The sequence below is a fragment of the Haliotis asinina genome, chromosome 10 (genome assembly GCF_037392515.1).
Source record: "Haliotis asinina isolate JCU_RB_2024 chromosome 10, JCU_Hal_asi_v2, whole genome shotgun sequence".
Classification (NCBI taxonomy): Eukaryota; Metazoa; Mollusca; class Gastropoda; order Lepetellida; family Haliotidae; genus Haliotis; species Haliotis asinina.
The window spans coordinates 33,774,254-33,788,945 of record NC_090289.1 but is presented as its reverse complement, the minus strand read 5'-3'; the positions used below and the strand labels follow the sequence as shown (position 1 = coordinate 33,788,945).

The 14,692-nt window shown below is 42.5% G+C and overlaps 2 protein-coding genes across 2 annotated transcripts in view; one reads left to right on the top strand and one right to left on the bottom strand.

Annotated features, from left to right (window-relative positions):
• The window catches only part of LOC137297800 (chitin synthase chs-2-like), a 38,978-nt gene extending 31,673 nt beyond the window's left edge, over positions 1-7,305 (top strand). Inside the window, exons 29-32 of the mRNA XM_067829748.1 lie at positions 523-660; positions 1,400-1,532; positions 3,148-3,348; positions 3,760-7,305. Coding sequence (XP_067685849.1) covers positions 523-660; positions 1,400-1,532; positions 3,148-3,348; positions 3,760-5,816 — 2,529 coding nt within the window. The 3' untranslated portion in view covers positions 5,817-7,305. The remainder of the gene's footprint in view (positions 1-522; positions 661-1,399; positions 1,533-3,147; positions 3,349-3,759) is intronic.
• LOC137297801 (uncharacterized) lies at positions 6,619-14,545 on the bottom strand. Its single transcript, XM_067829749.1, has 6 exons — positions 14,530-14,545; positions 13,029-13,232; positions 11,464-11,632; positions 9,994-10,124; positions 8,977-9,080; positions 6,619-8,527 (listed from the first exon to the last, which is right to left on the bottom strand). The coding sequence occupies exons 2-5, from the start codon at positions 13,221-13,223 to the stop codon at positions 9,015-9,017; spliced, it is 561 nt and encodes a 186-aa protein (XP_067685850.1). The 5' UTR covers positions 13,224-13,232; positions 14,530-14,545; the 3' UTR covers positions 6,619-8,527; positions 8,977-9,014.
• Between the last annotated feature and the right edge of the window lie 147 nt (positions 14,546-14,692).

Below are 14,692 nucleotides of genomic sequence, written 5' to 3'. Positions count from 1 at the left end.
CGAAACTAGTACTTGCACAAGGCGGTAGATGTCAACCTCAACTGCACATCGTATTATCAATTTCAACTCCCTTGGTATCATACAACTTTTGCTGCCTCTAGGCGCACCGAGTTTGATGCCGCATGCTCATCCTAACGAGGTACCCATTCACAGCTGGGTGGACTGGGACACATTTTTTGTCACAGTTCTTTGTCAAAGTTTACTGCACGTTGCTGTACCCGCATCTGGGTGTTTGCACGCATTCATATTGCCACGTTTGGTCATATACCAACGGATTCGTGGTTCTTTTAAGATAGCATGGCGGTGTATTGTACACTAGGGGTTGTGATGACACGGAAAGAGTCGGACACAGGTAGTCTCGATCCTGACACCTCAGCCTCTCTGGATCACTAGCCTGGCGCCTTACCTACCTCACCAACCGCGCCACCGTGGTAATATTGCGACGATCTAATATGGTTGAAAGCTTGGTCTAACAAAGGTCTTCACAGGTAACAGACTGATAGCAAGGTGCTTGGTTTACAGGTGATGTACATGTATTACTTACTGGGCTATCAGCTACTGAAAGAGTCTGAAGGCGACATCCTCAAGAAGGCACGGGATAGAGATATAATGAACAAAGATGGTGTGGCAGAACTCTTCAGCATCAACGTCCAGAAGAAGGTGGGAAGGAATTAGAGTCAAACACCGATGTAACGAACTCTGATTGGTCGAACTTACTGTTGTCTCCAAGTAGAAGCTTAATCCCTGCATGTTCCATATTTTGTAATCCGTTTGGAGTGGTGTGGAAACTCGATTAAGTCGATGTATTTGCGTGGGACCTCTCAGTTTCGACTCACCCGTGTTTAGCTGTAAGAGTGTGTTTGTTGGTCAAATAGCAATATGACTATGCACTGTAAACGAACCGCCCGGAAAGCTGAAAGTAATGGGTGCAACAAGGCCTGGTCATCTAGGAGAAAGTATAGTGTGTCTGAGTGGGGTATTCATGCTTAACTGTGGCATGGTGTCTCAGTGAACGAGCACTATAGTGTCAGCTTAAGTCTGGACTAGTACAAGCAGTCAAACATACACATGCGTGCACGTCGTCATATGAGCGAAACATTCTTAAGTATGACCTTACACTGGCTATCTGTAAACGAATATGTACCAGACATTCCTGTGACGTCACAAACATTAACCTACGTAATTTAAGCATGATGTCATCCATCCATCGGTGACGTAATTCTTCCTGGTCCCTTTGAAACCATGCAGTGGTTGTACTGTTCAGGGATGTGGTCAGGTATTTTCCAAATGATTCACATTTTAATTCAGCTGTGTCATTTGCATTAACATGTGAACAATACAATTTAGAAACCTTTGCTTATAGTTTAACTTACATTTCCAAATCTGATTGTTCCTGCAGACCAAGAACACCTTTGTCCTGGCTCTTGACGGAGACACCGACTTCAGTCCGAGCTCAGTGAGGATTCTGATGGACAAGATGAATAACGAAAAGGTGGCAGCCGTATGTGGTAGAATCCACCCAATTGGTTCAGGTGGGTCACATGTACAAGGTTTAAATACGTGGCAGAATATATCCAATAGGTTCCGGTGGTGCCTCTGTACAGGGTTGAAATACGTGGGAGAATATATCCAATAGGTTCCAGTGGGGTCTCTGTACAATGTCTAATTACGTAGCAGAATATACCCAATAGGTTCCGGTAGGGCATAATCATGTGCTAGGTTGAAATACGTGGCATAATTCACCCGATAGGTTCCGATGGGGCCTCTGTACAAGGTTTAAATACGTGGGAAAATATATCCAATAGGTTCAGGTGTGGCCTCTGTACAAGGTTTAAATACGTGGGAGAATATATCCAATAGGTTCAGGTGTGGTCTCCGTACAAGGTTCAAATACGTGGGAGAATACATCCAATAGATTCAGGTGGGCCCTCGTTACAAGGTTGAAATACGTGGCATAATATACTCGATAGGTTCCAGTGGGGTCTCTGTACGAGGTCCAAATACGTGGCAGAATATATCCAATAGGTTCCGGTAGGGCATAATTATGTGCTGGGTTGAAATACGTGGCATAATTCACCCGATAGGTTCCGATGGGGCCTCTGTACAAGGTTTAAATACGTGGGAGAATCCACCCAGTAGGTTCCGGTGGGGCCTCTGTACAAGGTTGAAATACGTGGCAGAATATATCCAATAGATTCAGGTGGGGCCTCGTTACAAGGTTGAAATACGTGGCATATTATACTCGATAGGTTCCGGTGGTGCCTCTGTACGAGGTCCAAATACGTGACAGAATATACCCAATAGGTTCCGGTAGGGTATATGTGCTAGGTTGAAATACGTGGCATAATTCACCCGACAGGTTCAGATAGGGCGCCTGCAGTGGGTTAAAATATGTGACGGAATTCTATCCGATAGGATCAGGTTAAAAGGTTGAAATATGTGGCCGAATCCACCCGAATGGTTCAGTTCGGGCCTATGAACAAGGTTGAAATACGTGGCAGAATATACTCGATATGTTCAGGTATGACCTCAGTCCAGGGTTGAAATACGCTGACAAATCAGGACTGGGCTGATATACCTGGCCGAATCCATCCCATAGGCTCAGGAACATCATCAGTACTGGGTGAAAATGCGTGACCGAATCCAGTCGATAGGTATAGGGAAGGGAGTTACAGTATTTTTGTACCTGGTATCGTCTGTATTTTAAAGTGATTCATAAACACGTTTATAATATAGTTTGAATTGTGCGAAGTCGGTTTAAATTCTGAGTTTAAGTCATTCTTATTACCAATAATCCTTTTCCATGCTGACGAGACTCAAAACTAATATCTGCCAAGTTGTGTTTGTTGGTATTCAAGATGTACACGAGGACGGTAGGGTAGCCTAGTTGTTAAAGAGTCCGCTCGTTACGCCGAAGACCCGGGTTCAATTCCCCATGTGTGAAGTCAAATTCGGGTGTTCACACTCCATGGTATTGCAGGAATATTGCTAAAGCGGTGTAAACATAAAACCACTTACCCTTTCATGGTGCATAAAAAGCTTTAAATAAAATAGCCCAAACGTCCTGGGTTTTTTTAGAACATTGTGATGGTGAGTATTTCATGAAGCCGTACGTGATATCCATGTCATGTTGCACTTGTTTTCCAGGTCCACTTGTCTGGTACCAGATGTTTGAATACGCTGTTGGCCACTGGCTACAGAAATCGGCCGAGCATGTCCTAGGATGCGTCCTGTGCAGTCCTGGGTGCTTCTCCCTCTTCAGAGCCTCTGCCCTGATGGACAACAATGTCATGAGGAAATACACAACTATGCCGACAGAACCAGGGCATTTCCTGCAGTACGACCAAGGTGATGCTGCTTGGTCAAGAAACTCTGGAAGCCATCCATTTCCTAACTTTACCATATAATTTAACATGTCTAAAGAATTTGGCAATCATATCGAAATCTTCCGCTGATAGTAACACCCACTAACAACATCATCATCAAATCTTTGGACGGCGTTTAGAAGTAGACTACATACGACTACATACATAGATTTATGGATGTCAACTTCCATACTGTAAATAACACGACCTTTCGGAGTGTATCCTTGCTCCTTTGTCGATATTATCATCATCAATCTGTGTACCAAATGAGTCTATCCCTCTAAACCAGCAAAGCAATGTTAATAAACAAACTGCTACTTATGGCATAATCATATTTTCTGTCGCTGTCAAACACACCCCAGGCTCGGAATATTTGACCGTTTACTGTTTCCAGGTGAAGACCGATGGTTGTGCACGTTGCTGCTCCAGCAAGGGTACCGAGTTGACTATGCCGCTGCTGCTGATGCCTACACGTACGCCCCAGAAGGATTCAATGAGTTCTTCAACCAAAGAAGACGCTGGACACCTTCCACGCTTGCAAACATCATGGACCTGCTCTCATCGTCGAAAGTCACTGTCGCCCGCAACCCAAACATCAGCTTCTTATACATTATCTACCAGATGGCGATGATGGCGGGAACCGTCTTGGGACCTGGCACAGTAATTATGATGATTGCCGGATCAATCCAATCAGTGTTCTCTTTACACCTATTCATTTGCTACGCAATATCAATATTGATTCCAAGTGTGTATATCGTCATCTGTTTCACAACTCCAGCAAAGATACAGCTAATAGTAGCGGCTGTGCTGAGTGCGGTATACTCCTTCATCATGATGGCTGTCATCGCTGGAACTGTGATTATAGCCTACCAGGAGAGCCCTTTGCATCCAAGCGTTATCTTCTCCGTGTTGCTTTTCTCCATGTTTGCTTTAGGAGGGGTGCTGCATTGGAAGGAGCTGAACTGCCTCCCGCATTGTTTTATGTACTTTCTCTGCATACCGACTGGCTATCTACTGCTATTTATCTATTCAATGTGCAATCTCTACAATGTATCCTGGGGAACTCGCGAAGTCCCCAAGAGAAAGACCAAGAAAGAAATAGCAGCCGAGGCAAAAGCCTTGAAAGCGAAAGAGGAGCAGGCGAAGAAAAAGGATGGCTTTTTTGCCAGACTCTTCTTCAGTTCCACTTACATCAAAGAATTGAAGCATCTTCTTGATGGAATAAAACCAAAGTTGACCAGTTCGAACGATGCAATTGTAGAACAGTTGAAAGTAATAAATGAAACTATTGTTAGGCTTGCTGAGCAATCTGGTCGCAGCAACACTGATTTGACGAAACCCGAAGCTACCAGTTTTGAAGGCACGTCCACTACAGAGACATCAGACCCACTGTCCCTGGAGTCTGAAGAGGAAGAGGAAGAAGAAGAAGAGGACGACGATGAACCAGAAGAAATTGATCCCTATTCTGGAGCACACTGGGTAGAAGACCCAGAACTAGGCAGAGGTCCTGTCATGCAGCTGTGCAAAGCTGAAGAAGAATTCTGGGAAAAGTTTATTTCCAAATATCTGAAACCAATTGACAAGGATGAACAAAAGGAAAAACAAATAAAAGAGGGTTTAATTGATCTACGAAACAGCATCTGCTTTGCAATGATAATGCTAAATAGCTTATGGATTGCAGTCAACTTCATGTTCCAGTGGAAAGAAGTTCTCCGAATTTATATCCACTACAAGGACGAAAATGGCAATGATCAAATTCTTAGATTTGGTCTTCTTGGGCTCTTGTTTATAGCATTCTTCACTATCCTGATAATTATCCAATTTTTTGGGATGTTGCTGCACCGCTTGGAAACATTTTTCCATCTCATATCCATGACAAATCTTCGAACGGATAAATCGAATTCCACAAAGTTCAGTGCAGACACCGAACAAATCATGGAGACACTGAGAAATGAATTGGAACCAGTTCCTGATTACGACGACGATGAAGAAGAGGATGAAAGACAGGAGAGGATTCGTTCCGTTGTACAACGAGGAGAAACAATGAGGGACCTTGCACGGTCGCGCAAAGAGGTCCTTGCCAGATCCACGAGGAATCCACTTTCCACAACACTAAACCTCAACAGAGATTGTGAAGTGAAAGCACCCCGTCCTCCGCGACGGTACCAGCAGTTTGACGGTGGGTTGAGAAACCGGTTCTACACACCAGCCATAAAAAGCGTGTGGTCACGGATAGACGTTCCACGTGAAGGGGGGATACGATGGGACAGTGGAGATGATCCTATCTATGCAGAAATACGTGACGTCATGCCTGGAGTTATGGGCAGGGAGTTTGCAAGAAGTGTCAAACGGTTAAAAGGACGGGAAAGACAGGAAAGATATGGCAATGGAATGCGAATAAATGATGCAGCATTTATATCAATGCCTGAAGTGCTAGATACACGCTTCTGAAATGGCGTACTATGCCAATATGTATGCGCTTTAATGGACATGAGTGCAAGAGTATCGTATTGCGCCGCTTTTACAACATGCCAGCAATATTGCGTAAAGGGACACAAGAAATGGACTTCATACCTTGTACCCTTATGGGAAATCGTGACGAGCGAACACTTAAACATCTCGGCTACCCCCAACGCCCCACAATGATTACATCTTCCGTGTAGAGCTATGTGTGAATGTGTCGATTGTAGAGTAGGTCCACCTGATCAATGAACCAATTTGCAGAGGGTGGCCAAAGTATTTCTCGTATCGTCAGCAACGCGGAGTTACGTCCCTTAACTGAACTGGACTAAACAGGAGGTTGGCTAGCGAGTTAAACAAAGTGTACCATGTTGCAGGAGTCTTTGTAACCAGAGATGGGATAATGTTAGGCTACGACAAGTTGGTGCCCATACCACGCAGTGCAGAGTTGCCTCCCTTGATTGAATACGTTTCCTATGGTCATAGATTGATTACAAACAAACCTCTCCGTCTGTCCATCAGACTATTTTTATAAACGTCTGTGCTTTGGGTAACCATATCGGTAACTATACGCCGTGATGGTATTGAAAAACGGCTCGACTCTTCTAACGTTTATGGCGTTTTGTTCTGTAATAGTCCTTGATGTCTTTGTACAAAGCGATCCTCATGCTAAGGTGACCGTAACTTCCATACCTTAACATAGACTTAAGGTAATCTTAGCACTAAGGTTGTACTTATCCTTGGACATAACTCAAGATATTTTATCAACTGTGTTGGTGGCAAGAGCAATGTGTCTGTCTTATATAAAACATTTATTCATTCTTGTTTTGGACACATATAACTAGGAACATAGTTCACAAATTTGTTTCTGCAATGGAACGTCTTCACCATCAGAGCTTATAAAGCACATTGACTAATGTATCACTCTTATTCATTAGCGAAAAATGTAAATTTATCATCATTCATGCCAAGCAGGTTTCACAGGAGACAAACCCCAGGTTATGGACGTACTTGACAAGGCTTGGTCATTTTTGACAAAATGTACAGTGATACTATACTTTACACTATAAAAATATTTTTGGGTTTGACTTACACTGTAAGACTAGGTTCGTCCTAGTATTTTATCACGGTTGCCAACTAGAAACAATTGTACATACGTGCTATGCCTTTCATGCTACCTACCTATAATACCAGTGCGATCTGTTCTATAAGTAATGGTGTGCACAGTTCGATACACTATTAGTTGTTCACCCATGGAAACATGGGTTGACATACCCCCCATGTTTGTTTATGTTCACTAAGCTCGAAGGCCCGAGGGTCCAGTGAACAACATATCTATGAAACTGTACCTGATTTCGGTAACTGAAAGTATATATTATGCAATGTGTATGGCATAAAATATAAACTTGGTGTATGTTGTTTCTTGTTTGAATTGTGCAAATATCAACAGTGTCATACATTAAATAGCTTGATGATTGAATTCAACCCGTTGTTATCCATGAAACCCCGCTATGGTACCAAACACAATTAAATATGCCACAGAGCTGGTCTGTCCTTAAGAAAAAAATGCAGGGCGCCGTGCACGGTAAAACAACGACTTGGTATGATGTATCAATAGTTTCGAAAGACCGAATGCCCCCTATTCTGACGGACGCTCCGTCAACTGAACTCATGAAAGGGGACATGGTTCACCCCTCATGCCGAAATTTATGATCATATATATATTTTTCCGTGGCGATACTACGTCTTCATCGAGGAAAATCATTTTACATTAAGGCAATACGCAGCCTATGATACACCTGTGAAGATTTTGTCTTCAGCAACCTATCCTTGTCAACATAGGCGACAAATGGGCTCAGGTGATGGGACTGGATGTCTTTGTAGACGCATGTCATCATATCCCAATTACGTTGATTGAGTCTCATGCTGTTAATCACTGGATAGTCTGGTCCAGACTGAATTATTTCTAAAACGCCGCCATACAGCTTGTATACTACTGAGTGGTATAAGTAGACAGTGGCTGTGTATTATGCTTAAGACAAAGACGTTTTTCTTCATCAACCTAAACGTTATAAATATCTAGATTATAGTCAGGTATGAACTGTATCTGAACAATTCACATACTCCCTTTAAAAACTTTATACTCACCAGTGTAAACATAGCCATTTGCTACAGACAACTGTTTTAGCTAAATTTTGCAAAATATTCCACCCTGTTTAGGGGCACTGCTAGCACATGAACTGATGTACTGTAAAACAAATTCGTGTCGTTGAAAAGATTATTGTCATGAGTTCAGTAAATGATAAAAATAAGTGATTTTTTTCGAATTCTTAACAATACTTTACACCAACACGCAGCTGTTTACATGCACGATGTTTGCACATGCTCTTCAGCAATTTGAAGCATGCATATGATCCTCCTGCAGTTCATCGGCATAATATTGGCAGTAGGTTCCCCCATATTTTTAAGTGTATCTAAACATTAGAAAAGAAGTATATACTTTGTCCTGGATGTTTAAGTATTCCATGATGGCCATGTGAATCTCCAGGTACTTGCTTATTTAAATTGAATTTCTAACACAAGAGCGCCGGTTCTATAGGCAAACATCTCCTCGAAACAACATTCTTTTTTAACTCCAGATGTACTAGTATTTCTTGAAGTCTTGCATCTTTCCGAAGTTCAGCACAAACAGTCGTACAACCCTGCAAAAGGAATGATCTGAGTCAGTACTACAATATATGGTGTTTACTGAGACACATGGGGGTTCAGTGTTCACCAGGGTGTCCCCACAAATGATGGTTTACTGCAACCTGGTATGTCCCAGCCATAAAGATTTACTATACGCTAGGTTGTCCCAGATAACGAGATTCACTGTATGACGGGATGTGACAGTTAACGACATTTACTACATGCCAGAATGTCCCAGCTTACGAGATTCACTGCATGTAAGCATGTCCCAGCTAACTAGATTTACTGCATACCAGGATGGACCAGAGAGCGAGATTTACTGCATGACGGGATGTGACAGTTAATGAGATTTACTTCATGACGGGATGTCCCAGCTAACGAGATTCACTGCATGAGTGAATGTGAAATGAGACCGACTGCATGACAGCCTTGTTGGGGGTTAACTGACAAGTTTGTAAAATACCTTCATATGAATCCTTAGCACCTTGTTCAGTCCTGGCTTCACAATAGGGTACATCGCCGTGGTTTTCTCTGAATAAGCAGTTTATATAACTCGGCCTCTTCCACCTTTAAAGGAAACATTATCATTAGTCCCATGCATCGTTTGCATGAACATGTTTGTGGTGTGATTTGGTAGGGGTGAGAAGGGACAGGTCCGCCTGACAATGTGGTCGTTACGCCACCATTGTCGTAACACTTCTACACTTAACAGTCTACATGCTACATCTCGTTCATTGCAACAAAACATGGACTTACGGAGCTACGTTTACTTTGCTAATGAGGGCTCAGTCGCTCGTCACGCCGAAAACCTGGGTCCGATTCCACCTACTGAGAAACTGTGAATGCGTGTATGTGTGTGCGTGCGTGCGTGCGTGCGTGCGTGCGTGCGTGCGTGCGTGCGTGCGTGCGTGCTTGGGTGGCCATGGGTTCGCACACCTAGCTGTTCCTCTCTTTGTACCCTTCCTTGTATAGGATATAAAATCACAGAGTCAGTCTGACGCTTTGATTATGATCAGTGTTTCATTGATCATTAGTTTTCGAGTTGGACTGCAATTCATCGGCCGCCGATCTTAGTACAAACAGCTGCATACAATTACATCTTGTTTGATTGTTGTTTAACGCTGCACTCAGCAATATTCGATCTGTATGGCGTCGGTCTGTAATTAATGGAGTCTTGACCAGACAGTCTAGTGATCAACATCATGAGCATCGATCAACTGAAATCTAATGAGTAGGTTTAGTTCTACACCACTTAAGTAATGTTCCAGAAACATCACGGCGATGGACACCCGAAATGGGTTTAAAGCACTGTACCCATGAGGGGAATCGAACCCGGGTCTTTGGGTGCTGAGCGAACGCTTGAACCACTAGGCTATCCCACCGCCCCCAGTTGAATATACGTAGATATGATAGTTTATGCACCGTAAACTAGACATTAAATGCGCACTTTATCTCTGACTAAGCATTTGTAACACCATACCGCGGCACTGAAGCACTCCTCAACCCCTGTGTTGTTGGTAACGCTGGTTTCGTGGTATTTCAATCCTAGCTTATTTCCCATCGCAACGCCTTCATCATACGATATCGTCTCCTCACAAGTCTCTCTCAGATCTGAAAATATGCTCATAGCTATTAATTTGTGATTCAATGAAAGAAAATGTTTTACTATACATTTTACAATAATAGAGACCAAATCAACACAGAAGAGAATATATTTTGGGGTTTAATTATGAATAAGCATATGCATACTTGCTCCAATATTCGTAGATCGATGCTTATGTCCTTGATCACTGGGCTGTCTTTTTCAGTGAGTGAGTGAGTGAGTGAGTGAGTGAGTGAGTGAGTTTAGTGTTACGCCTCACTCAGCAATATTCCAGCTATATGGCGGTGGTCTGTAAATAATCCTCACATGGACACAGTGTGTTAAGCCCGTTTCTGGTGTCTCTCACCATAATATTTCTGGAGTATTGTTAAAAGCGGCTTAAAATTGACTCTCACTTTTCCAGAGAACGCCACCATATAGCTAAGACATTGCTGAGTGCGGCCTTAAACAATAAGCAAGTTCAAATATAACCATGCCTACAGTGTACAATCTTGGCCCTTTCTAAAGTTCTGTGTTTTCCATTGGTCATGGGGCGGTGGGGTAGCCTAGTGGTTAAGGTGTTCGCTGTATTTGTCAACAGATATGAACTAATACAGCTCGTCTCAGACTTTCCAAATTTATATAACTTACAGCACTGATTACCAATATATTTTGCCTTTCTAAAAACTCCAACAAACACCTTCTTCCCCCTCTATCGCGCACTCAATCACTCACTCACTCGCCCTGTCCCTTACAAATGGATCTCGCTTGACCCCTGGCTCCAAGGAGAAATCTGTCACACGCATTCTGGGTATCACATGTCGCTAAACCAGTCGGATGACAATGTGAATCTTTTTTCTTTGAATCGATTCCGAGCAGCGGATAGATTCTATCAATATATTATGTCAAGATTGGAATTCAGTGTAAGATAACAGCACACTACATGATTCCTGTAGAATGTTCAAAACCCGACTCCAGTCCGAAAAGTGCCTAGAGCACTTAACATCCTAAAAATAATGAAATTCATTAGAACGACTTAGATTATGCATATCAAACTATGAAGGATGACAACGGATATAAAAGACTTTGCCCATTGTTAAATCATCTATTGAAAATAAAATTATGTTTTTTTTAACGGCCCATCTTCCATGTATTAACGTAAACAATATATTCCTGACGTCTCTAAGTCACCTACTGTAGCATTTAAACATATCCTGTCTACTTATGTTAACTGTAGCAACTTGAAACTATCACAATACATTTACAATGCTTTGTCTAAGCGTGATATTCCGTTAATATCATCTGTGTATTAATGCTGTATGTGATTGTATGATGCATGAATCGTTTGACGTCGACTTTAGGTATCACCTGTTTTACATGCAACAAGGAGTCGTGGTACCCGGGGACAGTAAAGCATCACCTCCCCGTTATACTTGGTCTGAATACGTTCCAATGACTCCTTATTGTCCACTGAAAAACACAGCAACATCACTTCAGCATTTGGGTAGATTAGCGGCCGCAGGCGGTCATACTCGTCCTGTTGAACAAATTGAAAACGACTCGATACGAATCTAATGAATGAGCAATTAATTAATTTACCTAGTTCAGTGAGTACCTTCACAATTTTTTTTCTCGCTCCGCTTGACTGAGTGAGTGGGTTATAATTTTACGTCACCTCGGCAATATAGCGACGAGAATATTAAACCCTTATAACTCTACCAAAAGATGGTAAAACACCAGAAAATTACAGATTTGGCTTAACACCAGCATGTCATAATAAAAGGTATCACTGCAGAAAACAATACAATAGAAAAATGGGCTAAGATCACCAGCAGTCAAAGGTCAACGCACCATGGGTACTTATGGCACTTTGCTGCCTGCATGTACCCTTGGTGACTTTACAGCATACATCTGTCTACTGGCGATCATAAGAGAATTTAGCCAAGCAGTTAAAAAAACCCAAACTTACAACGATTAAGGACACGTAAGAAGAGTGAACGGGTGAGTGAGAGTGGTTTCACGCCATTTTCAGCAAGACCCCAGCGTTATCACGCCCTTGGGCACTAGAAATGGACTTCACACAATGAACCCATATGGGGATTCCAACCCGTGTCTTCGGCGTGACGAGCGAACGTTTTAAGCCCTAGACTATCCCAGCTACCCTTCACGTAAGATGAACATACTTTGAGTGGATTGAGACCTACGTACCTTCCTCTAGTTGAAAAAGTGAGTGGGTTTGCTTTTATGCCGCTCTGAGAAGTTTTTCATATACATCACGACGTGTAAGCTTGTTGGGGAAAGAATTGATTTAGTTGTTGTTGTTTAGAGCCATAATCGGGATTGGACCCCACATTCCGGACATGACAATGGGACGCGACTACGCATGGTGCAGTTGTAGCCCTTTTGAAAAGTGTAACACAATTGTACAACTATGGTAGTAAGAGAGTGATAATTATGGAATTGTCTCCCCTGATCCCGTGTCTGCGGCTCGGGAACATAAACAATCCTCGAGGGTACTTGAGCCCATGGACCCCTCGTGACCAGTGAACAACGTATTTATCTTACCGAACACCCGAGTTTTAATTTCGAGCTGTTTGAAGCACTTCTGTTGAATGCGAGGCGAATCGCCATTTTGCATACGACACAAGGTAAACAGATTTAGAGTTATCTCCCTTCCATCGATTTTCAGTCGCAAAACATCGGTAATTTCCTTGCTTCATGAGTGATTCAATGGTATTCGAGACAAAGAAGTATTACCGTGAAGCACCAGAAGAGTTCGGAATTCCCAGCGGTGTACATTGAAAATAACACGTCGACTGTAAGCGGGGTACTTTGAAAATAATAGAATACCGCTTAGCCAATCAGAAAGCGACACGCATATGTGAGGTAAGATAACTATGGTAGTAAGAGAGTGATAATTATGGAATTGTCACCCCTGATCCCGTGTCGTTGAGGTTGATGATGTAGTGTCTTCCGTTCTTTATTATTCGCTTATCCCCAGTTTGTCCTATCTGAGGTAGATACCACGGCAGAGATCCCAGGATGTAGAACACTCCCAGGCTGGATTTACCCACAGCCTTGTCCCCAACCATCACCATCTTCACTCGAACCGGTCGATCCTCCGTCATTGTTTTACTGTACAGAAATACATGAATTGGTGACAGCATTTGAACTTAAACTGATGTCGAATAAACAGATAGGTGAGTAGGGATGTAGTTAAGGGTTGGTTATCGGTAAAAAGCTTAGTTATTTATAACTTTCTGTTTGTTATTTGCGACGTTAAACAACGTATGATAGCTAGAAATCTAGATGCAAATAATGTAGACTGCATCATGTAATGTGTTTTTGTTCACCAACGTGAAGTGCCTTCCTTTTATCATATCGAGTTAACATCATGGGAAGACATATGTTAGGAAACTGACAACAACATCAACAACAACAACAACAACAACAACAACAACAACAACAACGACTTCATTCAGCATCAAAATATTATTTTAAGATTTGGGAAGAACGTCTTTGGGAACTGATACCTTGCGTTGGTATAACTTGTAAGCATAATAACTGCTATGTATTGTGTTCCATGTACGGGGATGACAGGTATGACGCGCTGTGTATAGCCGTCACTATGGCACAATGTTATAAAATACGGAGAAGATTCGTGAGGATTCCTTGCTTGGATTCCAGTAAACACCATTGTGGCAAACACTGATATGTCGAACATACAGTTAAGTCGAAGTGAAAATGTGATCCTAGCGTATTCCCTCTGGTGTGTTTCGGGTGCATCGAATCACGGATAACTCGAGTAATTTACTTAGATCCCTTCAATTACTGCCACAGTAGCCACACTGTGTTCGAATAGTTTACTTACATCCCTCCAAGTTCGACACTACAGTGTTTCGCGAGCACATGACATGATTATAACTACCATATTTAAGATATTCAGTGCATTACAAACAAAACTGAATACACATAAAATCTGAACTTATCTTAGCGCTAAAGTGAGACTCCCTTTAACATAGACATAACGACTGGAAGGAAACAAGCAAAAGTGCCCTGTAATATTGCGTCAACCAAAGCGGTGTGTTGTGGAGCTAGTGTCCTATGTCTCACATTGTGTTTGTGGTTGTGTCCGAGCTACTGTCATAGTACTCATATTGTGTCTGTGGTTGTGTCCAAAGTAATGCCAAATTGTGTCCCAACTACTGCCATAATACACACGTTGTGTCCGAGCTACTAACATTACACTCACCATGTGTCCGTGCTACTACCACAGTACTCACCCTGTGTCCCAACTACTGCCATACTACTCACATTGTGTCCAAACTACTACCATAGTACTCACCCTGTGTCCCAACTACTGCCATACTACTCACATTGTGTCCAAACTACTACCACAGTACTCACCCTGTGTACCAACTACTGCCATACTAGTCACATTGTGTCCGAGATACTACCATAGTACTCACTCTGTGTCCCAACTACTGCCATACTACTCACATTGTGTCCGAGATACTACCATATTACTCACCCTGTGTCCGAACTACTGCCATACTACTCACATTGTGTCCAAGCTACTGATGTAGTACTCACCCTG

Excerpts from the sequence above, each read along its gene's own strand:
- LOC137297801 (XM_067829749.1), bottom strand. The coding sequence starts at position 13,223 with ATGACGGAGGATCGACCGGTTCGAGTGAAGATGGTGATGGTTGGGGAC. Across the intron at positions 11,633-13,028 it reads TCAACGACACGGGATCAGGG|GACGAGTATGACCGCCTGCG; the intron begins GTGACAATTCCA and ends TTTGTTCAACAG. Across the intron at positions 9,081-9,993 it reads AGGAGTGCTTCAGTGCCGCG|GTGGAAGAGGCCGAGTTATA; the intron begins GTATGGTGTTAC and ends TTTCCTTTAAAG.